This window comes from Chrysemys picta, unplaced genomic scaffold (genome assembly GCF_011386835.1).
Source record: "Chrysemys picta bellii isolate R12L10 unplaced genomic scaffold, ASM1138683v2 scaf1374, whole genome shotgun sequence".
Taxonomy (NCBI): domain Eukaryota; kingdom Metazoa; phylum Chordata; order Testudines; family Emydidae; genus Chrysemys; species Chrysemys picta.
This window is the reverse complement of record NW_027054080.1, coordinates 7,513-16,658: the sequence shown is the minus strand read 5'-3', so window position 1 is coordinate 16,658 and position 9,146 is coordinate 7,513. Positions and strand designations below refer to the sequence as shown.

The 9,146-nt window shown below is 55.0% G+C and overlaps 1 protein-coding gene across 4 annotated transcripts; it reads right to left on the bottom strand.

Annotated features, from left to right (window-relative positions):
* Positions 1 to 596: 596 nt before the first annotated feature.
* Positions 597 to 8,902, bottom strand: LOC135979904 (intelectin-1b-like). Of its 4 annotated transcripts, none has more exons than XM_065580042.1 (7): positions 8,585 to 8,902; positions 7,336 to 7,427; positions 5,850 to 5,999; positions 3,934 to 4,181; positions 3,394 to 3,552; positions 2,452 to 2,572; positions 597 to 787 (listed from the first exon to the last, which is right to left on the bottom strand). In XM_065580042.1, exons 2-7 carry the CDS (start codon positions 7,391 to 7,393, stop codon positions 612 to 614), a joined length of 912 nt encoding a protein of 303 aa, XP_065436114.1. In that variant the 5' UTR covers positions 7,394 to 7,427; positions 8,585 to 8,902; the 3' UTR covers positions 597 to 611. The 4 variants fall into 4 exon arrangements, with proteins under 4 accessions (XP_065436114.1, XP_065436113.1, XP_065436112.1 ...); XM_065580041.1 differs by having other exon boundaries at positions 7,336 to 7,424; XM_065580040.1 differs by having other exon boundaries at positions 7,336 to 7,399; positions 8,585 to 8,899.
* Positions 8,903 to 9,146: the final 244 nt, after the last annotated feature.

Here is a 9,146-nt window from a genome sequence, read left to right as displayed (position 1 = left end):
GATTCCAAGCTCTGACGTCAGCACAGACTTAAGGGTGGCAATACCAGGACCCCCATAAAATAACCTTGTGAACCCCTGCAATTCGCTTTTTCGGTCTGGACCCCCAATTTGAGACATGCTGGTCTCCCCCAGGAACTCTGCATAGTATAGGGCAAAAGCACACAAAAGACCAGATTTCACAGCGGGAAACCACATTTCACAGTCCATCATGCATTTTTCATGGCTATGAATTTGGTAGGGCCATAGCTACAACTCAGAGCCCCATGGACCTCTCTGGGTCAGGAGCAGACCCTGAGTAGGTTTGATTCACTCTCGGCTCCCCGTGGCAGATGCTTTGGCTGCAGGACCCCTGGTGGCAGAAATTACACCTCGGAAGACTTCCCAGTGGTGCTAAGTGCCCACAGCAGCTTCTGACAACAGAGCTCCTGTGAGCTGTTCCCTCCCAGCAAGTCTCCCCAAAGGAGAGATTTAACATCCACCCCCTTGGCCTGTCCTGGGCCTCCATGTGTACAGCTGTCCCTGCTGGCACAGGGAGCACAAACTGAACCCACCCTGCGCCAGTGCCGAGCTAAAAGCAGTTCTTGTGCATCCGGCCAGCTCTGACAGTGACACTAGACAGCCCCAAGGCTGATCAGCACTGGCCTTTGCTCCACAGCTAACCCCCACTCTGACCAGATACTCACATGCTCGGTGTTACAGCCAGTGACTTTCACCCCAGCACACAGAGCCATGGCCGCCTTCTCAGTATTAAACACGCGGAACTGGATGTAGCCAGGGATGAATTCATCTGGTGACAGAAAAGGGCAGGTCAGGACCACTGTTTGCCATGGAGAGGCAGAGAGAAGGAACAGTGGTCCAATCTCAGCTGGTCCTTCAGTAAGTCCCTGTGTGTGAACTGGGAATGATGGGGGACTAAGGATCAGGAACTCCAGCCCCAGAGATGATCAGGAATTACCAGTCTCAGCCGGGCCGTTCACAGCTCTGTCACTTGCAGGGCATCTTTAAATTCCTAAGAGCTGGTTTGTGTGCAGTTGCCATGTAGAATGTTAAAGTGGGGAACACACACCGTGCTCTCTCCTGGGGATTTTCCATTTGCTCTCTCTTGTTTCATCGTTTTCCCTTTCTCTAAATCAGTGATACTCAGACTGCAGCTTGCCAGCGCAAGTGGCTCTTCAATGTGTCTCCTGCGGCTCTTTGCAGCACATGATATTGAAACACTGTTTGATTTCATTATTAACCAGTGTAAGATATTAACCAATCAGGATGCTTTTACTATGTTATTAACCAGATAAGTTATCAATTGGCACTAAGTTATTAACTTATTAGCTGTGAGAATAATATATAAATATTTTGCCTGTCATACTGTTTAAATATGACTAGTACTATAGTAGATGAAACAATTAATTCACACCCCTGTGGCTCTTGTGGGTAATGTTGATCACTAATTTGACTCCTGAACCTCTGAGGTCTGAGTATCACAGCTCTAAACAAAGATTATCCAGACTGGAACAGGCCCAGGGCTTAAATTCAGAGGGAGCTGTCTAGAGCAGAGCTCTGGTGAATATTTTCACACACCCCTGGAGCTCTTACACCATGTTGGGGGTGGGCACATGGGGGGGGGCTCTGGGAAATACTCCTGGAGGAATTCTGTGGCACTGCTCAATGCAGAATTTTGCAGAAATTAATGTTTTTTTGTGCAGAATTTCCTTTCCCCCACAGAAATGGGCTGCAGTGCTGCTGGCCACCAGTAGGGGCTGCTGGACCCAGCCTAGCCCAGCTCACACATAGAAGACACTGCCGGGGGCAGGGAGAGAGCTAGAGGGTTCCTGGCAGCGAAGGGAAGGAGGCAGCGCACAGCAAACTCTGTGCAAGCCCTGCCCGGGCCCCAGCATTAGGCTCTGTCTCCCTTTGGATCCCTGGGCTCTGAGGAGGAGGAGGAGGAGGAGGAGGGGGGTGGGTGGGTTCCTGGGCTGGGGGGGCGTTGCAGCTGGGCTCTGCGGGGAAGGGGTGTGGGTATCTGGGCAAAGGGGGCCATGGCTGGGCTCTGTGGGGAGAAGGGGGTTTGGGCATATTGTCTGGGGGGGGGGCCGCGGCTGTGCTCTGGGAGGAAGGGGGTGTGACTGTCTGTCCCCCCCGTTGGGCTCTGGGAGAGAGGAGGTAGAGAAGCAGGATCTGGGTTGTCATAGGGGTTTCTTTAACTCTCTACTCCTGGGGGAAAATATTTGTGTTTCTGTATTGTTACAGACAGACTTGCTGACAGGTATTTTGAAATAAATTACCAAAATAATTGAAACTGGCGTGACAAGTAACATTTGCAGAATTTTAAAATATTGTGTGCAGAATTTTTAATGTTTTGGCACAGAATTCCCCCAGGAGTGAGAATTTAAGCCTTGGGCAGGGCTGATCTGTGCGGCTGGAGAGGCAGAACCCGCATGCTCACTGCAGACTTACTTTGGCCGTTTGGAGAGTAATAGTTGGCGGTTTGCTGAGCATCGCCATAGTCGTAGATGACGGGCACGGCGGGGCCATTGTCAGTCTTGCAGACGCCGGTGCCGTATTTCACTGGGTATTTCTGGGAGACACAAACACAGCGAGAATCCAGTGTTAGTTTCTGTCCCTGTGGCAGGGCAGCTCCAGCACAGACAAGTCAGCTTCACTGACACATGCTCTCTGGGTGATTTGTTCAGTCAGTGCCACTGCCCACACAGGCCAGCCCTAGGGCACAGCAGTGACCGCAGCAGTGGGCAGAGAAATCTGGCATGTCAAGGTACCATTTATCTCAGCCTCTTTGGGACAGGGACTGTTGTTCTGTTCTGGGTCCGTACAGCACCTAGCACCGTGGGGCCCTTGTCTGTGGTGGGGGAGTCTCCTAGGGGCTAGCACAATGCAGGCAGTAAATGATAATAGGTGAGAATCAGCATGTGTCCAGCACCATTGCCCACCACCCTGGCACTGAGGAAATATCCCTGGTAGGACGCCTGAACCCCAAAACCGGGCTCAAGGGTGAGTAGAGGGCCTGGTCTAGCACCAAATCACCTGTGTCCAATGGCCCCCATCTCCAGGGTGTGAGGTGGGGTCAGTCTCCGTGGCCCATTCAGCCTCTCTGCTGAGTCTGTCAGCAGGTCAGAGACAAGAGATGTGGCTGGTTTGGGACATGAACACCAGCAGTTTCCTGAGACCGGCCAACTCATCTCACACCAAGGTCACAGTCAGATTCCAACAGGCTGTGTCTAGGGGAAGGCTCCTTGTCCCATTATCGGCCCCCCAGCATGGAGCACTTTTAGAGTGTTGAGAATTTGTTCACCCCAGCTCCTCCATCTACACTGGGGCCAGCAGAGCCACCCGGACCCTCCTGCACACACCCCTCCAAAGCCCCCAGCCCAGTGCCATCACCTGGTAGAGTTTGAGGAGGTTCCCCCCCTCCGAGGACAGGAAGCTGGTCTCGGTGTGGTACCTCAGGATGGACTTGTTCTTCCATTCCTTCAGAGGCGTCTTGTTAGTTACGTGCCACACAGACAGGTCCTGGGCTTGGAGATCGTAATAACCAGGGTTCTGAAAAGCAAGGACCCAGATGAAACTTCTTAACCACATCCCAGGTACTTACATCACCGGGCATCTGGGCACATCACCAGCTGTGGTATATTTATTGTAACACCCGCCCCGCGAGGCAGAGAAGCACCTTCCCCATTGTACGGGGGAGAACGGAGGCACAGAGACTAGGTGACTTGCCCTAGGTCACACTGGGGGCCTGTGGCAGGGCACGGAATGGAAGCCAGGGCTGCCTAGCCCTACACCACTGCCTTGACCACTGGGCCATCCCCCCATATAACCCCCATGCCCATGTCTCCCACCTGCCCATGTGCATTCAACCACATTCTAACGCACCCTCTCTCCCCAGCAAGTAGCTATTGGCCATGGAGAAGGGGACCCCACCTTGTAGTCATCACTGGTGGAGCCCACCGCAGAGCCGAAGGTGTTGTAATTGGCCCAGTTGCCGTCTCCCTCTGGATAGTTGACGTCGTTCCCCTGCTGGCTGGACCAGCGATCGCCATTGGTGCACTTCCCGTAGGCGTTGTTCTCGTGCACGCTGGCCACCAGGGTCCAGCCGCCCCCCTTAGTGGTCATGTCGCAGAAGGTCTGGTAGGTCTCGCCGTTCTCGGTGCGCAGGGTGTAAATCCCATCTGCAGGGGGCGGGGTGGGAAGTGGGGAGCACTGAGCTGGTCAGCCAGGGCCGGGGAAAGGGGCAGGGCCCTCTCGGAGCCAGCCATTAAATGGGCAACGCCCAGGTGAGGAGTTTCTAGTGCCCTGCAGCAGGGCCCACACCCGGAGTCACTGGAGCAGGACGTGCCCCTGCATCCGGGAGCACAGCAGCCTGATTCCCAGGGACACTAAAGCCCCTTGGCAGCAGGAAGTGAGTGCAAATTACAGGGACTCCCAGAGGACATGGACTGAGCCTTTCCACACAAGGGGCTTTATACTGGGATAGCCATTCCCATAGGGGAGGGAAATAGGCTGTCCCTGTCTAAAGTACCTTTCCCCCAGTATAACTGTGTTCACACCGGGGCTGGATTGGTATCAATATATCAGGAAAACCCATCCCCCGACCCGTCACAGTGACACCAGCACAGACGCCGTGCGCAGACCAGGCCTAAGTGTAACCGAGAATCAGGCCCGGGGGCCATTTGTGCTCAGGAAAGGCCCCAGGGCTCATTCAGAGCCCCCTGCCCCTCCTGCTGTCTGTGTCCCCGCGCTGTGTCCCTCTTTTGGGCCTGAGCCTGCGGTGACTCGGTCTGGGGGTGGAACAATGGGTGGAACAGAGTCAGGCAAAGAATCTGCCACCCACTGGCTACACCCGGACTGTCAAAGGTGCTGAGCACCCGCCCCGGCCTGGATGTCGCCTGGCACTGGAGGGGCTCAGCCCCAAGAGCAGCCTCTGGGTCCCTGTCTGAGTCCTGCATGCCCTTCCTCCAGCTGAGACTCATGCCACGGTCCATGGGGGGGGGCGGGATTTTCAGAGGCACACGCTGGGCAATGGGAGTTGGGCGCCTCTGTGCCACTTGTGCCTCTGAAACTCTCTGCTGGGGGAGACCAGCTGGCCCCTAACGAGGCAGCAGGAGCCCTGTAGCGGGGTGATCATAGGCTGAGGCAAGGTGGGGATAGAGGGTGGGGGTTCCCCGGGGAGGGGAGACCCAGATCTGTGGGGTATTGCCTGGAGAGGCAGCACCCTAGGGCAAAGGGCACCGGGGTGCTGGGAGGAACACAGCAGCAGCAGGACACCAGCCTGCAGAGGGTGCTCTGAGGGCTCGAAAGCTAATTCCCTGTGCCAGCCAGCAGGAGGCGCCACAGGGGTGAGTCCCGCACCGTCACAAGCCCCAATGAGCTTTTCTCTGCCGGCAGCTGCTGTGTGTGGCGGGGGCCTGAGCAGCAGGGTGTGGCAGAGAGCTGAGTTCTCATGTCGCTCCTGTCCTGTGCAGTGCTAGAGAGACGTCTCCACGGAGCTCGGGGGCTGGAGTTCACTGAGTTACCGGCTAGGCGAGTTTAGGCTGGTTGGGCCCTGAGGAGTTTGCTGACAAGGCAGACAGGCTGGAGCAGGAGGGAGCTGTCAGCTGCAGCACATCTCCCGCCTGCTGGGGCTGGCAGGGCTAGCAGAGTGTCTCACAGCCAGCTCTGGGAATGCGGTTCCCCACTGTGCCCACGGGCAGGCAGGTGCCCCTGCTCCCAGCACAGAGCTGCCCGGGTGCATCTGAACGGACTGGACCCAGCTGTGGCCTTTACACTGGGTCTGGAGCAGGCACCTAGCAGAGGCAAAGCAGCTTCTGCAGGTCCAGGGATGCTTCCTCCGCACTCACCTCCAGCCCCGTCCCGGGTGGCTTTAATTTCCTTGCAGCTGCGGGGCAGGCTCTGGTAGCTCTGGCCGCTCTGGGAGTAGGACGTGTCTTCCCAGTTCTCCAGCAGGTCACGGATGGCGAGTTTCAGTTCAGCAACACCCACGCTCTCGGCTGCACAGGGGGTGACTTGGGGTTAGTTAGGAGTTTTCTCTGTTACTATGTATGGGGCCAGAACGGCTTCAGAGTGAAACTTTTTATACTTAGATTGTCAGCCATTAGGTGCTGTTCTGGGTTTGTACAGCGCCTGGAACCACAGGGGCCGGGTCCAGGACTGGGGCACCTAGGCACGACTGTAACACAGAGTAATAAAAGTAATCCCTTTAGGTGCCCACCTCTCAGGGGCGGCTCTATGTATTTTGCCGCCCCAAGCACGGCAGGCAGGCTGCCTTTGGCGGCATGCCTGCGGGAGGTCCGCCGGTCCCACAGCTTCGGTGTACCCGCTGCCAAATTGCCGCAGAAGTCGCGGGACCGGCGGACCTCCCGCAGGCATGCCACCGAAGGGAGCCTGAGGCTGCCCCCCCCCGCGGCTTGCTGCCCAAGGCACGCGCTTGGTGCGCTGGTGCCTGGAGCTGCCCCTGCCATCTCTGCAAACCTGGGCTCCACGATATGTACAGAAGAAATTCACTGGAGCAGGTTCCTTATTGTTGACGTCACTAGGCCTCACCCTAGGTAACTTGGGAGGGTGGAAGGCCACTAAGTGTCAATGAAGCCTTCCTGCACTAGGCTTAAGTGAACCAAACTCTATTCTTCCATGTTTAAACTCTAATCAACCTCAAAAGCCAGGTGCAATTGGAATATGTAAGCAACCAGTTATCTGTGTGCAAGCCCCTGCTCAAGCGGTAATAATGAGGCCTGCATGTTTCTGGCTGAAGGGAAAAAGGACAAGATAACGGTTTAAAGAAGTTACTAACAAGCTAGGCTTATAGCTGCCAAGAATGACTTAACTGCTTAAATGTAATCGTTATTTGCTTAGTAACTATTACCAGGGACGGGAGGGGTAGAGGGAGGAATGGGGGGGAGAGAAAGGGAGGGCTAGACGGGAAAGGGGGGGGTGAGGCTTAACTGCAAAATGTATAAAAGAAGAAAAACTGTTCCTGTTAGTGTGCTTGATCTGAGACGTGCCTGTCTCCTAGCACCGCTTTGGGACCCCAAATAAACTTTGTTTGCTTCTCCCCCTGGTGTGTTTATTGGCGCGAAGCACACCGGGCAACGAACCCCGCTGTTGCTTTGCCTCGGGCACTCTGTGCTGGCAACATTATGAACCAGGGGTGGAAGGAGGCTGCCTGCCAGTTGGGGTCGCTATTGCCTCACTTGTGTATCAGCAAAGCCTCCCCTGTAGCAACCCGCCCAGCTCTTCCCCTGCATGTATCACAGCCCTGGCCCCAGAGGCAGGGTCAGAGTTCGGGAGAATTAGTTCCCACAAGAGGAAAACGAAACAGCCACTTACCGCAAGGGGTCGCCCTGGTCACTGAGATGAGGAGCAGCAGGAGAGCGAGTTGCTTCATTGTTGACTTTGCAGCAGAGAAAACAGTAGATCTGCTGGTTAATAGCCAGGCTGGGGCTAGTTAGTGTCACAGAGCACAGGAGGTGGGGGTGGGGGGCAGCTTCTCCCCAAATCTCCTGCTCCCAGGGCTGCCCTGGCTCTCTGCATAACCTGCCCTTGGCACTAACTCCCTGCAGCCCTTGAGTTCAGTGGGGGTTTGCCGGAGTGGGGTTGGCCTTGCAGTGATATCCTTAGAGCAGTTTTCATCTTCAGAGCCTACTGAGGGCTCAGCAATGGTTCAGTGATGGGCTTGTGGGATGGGAAGCTGAGGTGAGCAGGGCTGGGAGGGGAGCACCAGGGGAGTGCTGCACGGGGCACTGGGAGGACTCCAGGTAGCATCATGTGCACAGAGCAAGCCTTCCTCCTGCACTTCTTCTGCTAACTGAGCCTCGCATCAACGCTGCAGGGTGGCCAGGTCTCAGTATACCCATTTTGTAGTTGGGGAGACTGAGGCAGATAGACCCTGACCTGAAGCCCATTGAAGTCAATGGAATGCCTCACACTGGCTCCAGTCAGCGCTGGGATCAGGTCCAGGGAAGGGAAGCGAGGGGATCAGTACCCAAACCCCAATTCAGACCTTTTTCTAGGAGTCTCTCTCCTTGCTTTGCAGCAGAATCGACACCAGCACATTTCACTCATGCCCTGGCACCTTCCCCCCCACTGCATGGCCACAGCTTCACGAGCCCAGCCAAAGGGCCCTGCAGCACAGCTGCCCAGTGCTAGAGGCAGGCAGAGGGGGCTTGTTAAGGCTCAGATTCAGGAGAGCTGGGTTCAATTCCCCCCTCCGTCACTGACTCCTTGGGCAGGTGATGGGCTCTCTCTGGGCTCAGCTCCCCAGCTGTAAAATGGGCGAGAACCGTCCCTACTTCACCAGGTGCTCTGAGGATTAGTGCATTGAGGCTCATGTGTGCTGTGGTGCTGGGGAGCCAGACAAACCCATGCTGATGCTGTGTAATAATAATGTCTAGTGCTGTCATGAGTAGATCTCAAAGCACTTTACAGAGCAGCTCAGTAGTGTTATCCTCATTTTACAGATGTAGAGAAACCAACAATGACTTGGGCTTTTTAAAGCTACTATTGTCATGTTGACATATCACAACTACTGCTACGTGACATCGCAGAGTAATGTACTAAGGGAAGGGTCAGGACTCACTTGATTCCCAGTTCCAGTGTCGCTGAGGCGTCTAACAGCAGATTTCAGCATCAGAAGCTTCTGACCAGAGAGACAGAGCGATTCCTCTGATGCACCAGTCGCAGATCTAACTTTTAAAGGGAGTGGAGCCACCCAATAAAAGCAAACACAGCTTACAAATACCAGAACTCTCCAGCCACGTATGCAGGGGCTGGGCAGAGGGTTTCCAGCAGAAACATTAAACAGGGTCAAATCTAGTTCATGTTCCAGGTATCTGAATGTATTGCCCTTCAAAACAAGGTCCGGCAGTCCACCCAGGAAACTCCAGGTTGATGCAATAGCACATGACGGGCCTGATATTACTGCATTATCACTGATTATTTGCATGCTGGGGCTGAGTGTTGATTCAGGTGGTGGAGTTGAATGGTCCTGATGAAGCCAAGAAGGAAGTTGCAGCTCTGTAGATCCTCCACTGCTATAATAACAAGACAGATTAAAGCAGGAACGTGGCTATTTAGGTTTCATTTAAGCAGTGTCTCTGCCCTTTGTCACAGCTCTGGAACAGTCCCTACACCCAACCCGC

What these genes read in the sequence shown, in the direction of transcription:
- LOC135979904 (XM_065580040.1), bottom strand. Translation starts at nt 8,635, where the DNA reads ATGCTGAAATCTGCTGTTAGACGCCTCAGCGACACTGGAACTGGGAAT. An exon ending in GACCAGGGCGACCCCTTGCG is followed by an intron (nt 6,000 to 7,335) that starts GTAAGTGGCTGT and finishes CCCCCTGTGCAG; the next exon opens with CCGAGAGCGTGGGTGTTGCT. An exon ending in ACCTCCTCAAACTCTACCAG is followed by an intron (nt 2,573 to 3,393) that starts GTGATGGCACTG and finishes TGTGTCTCCCAG; the next exon opens with AAATACCCAGTGAAATACGG.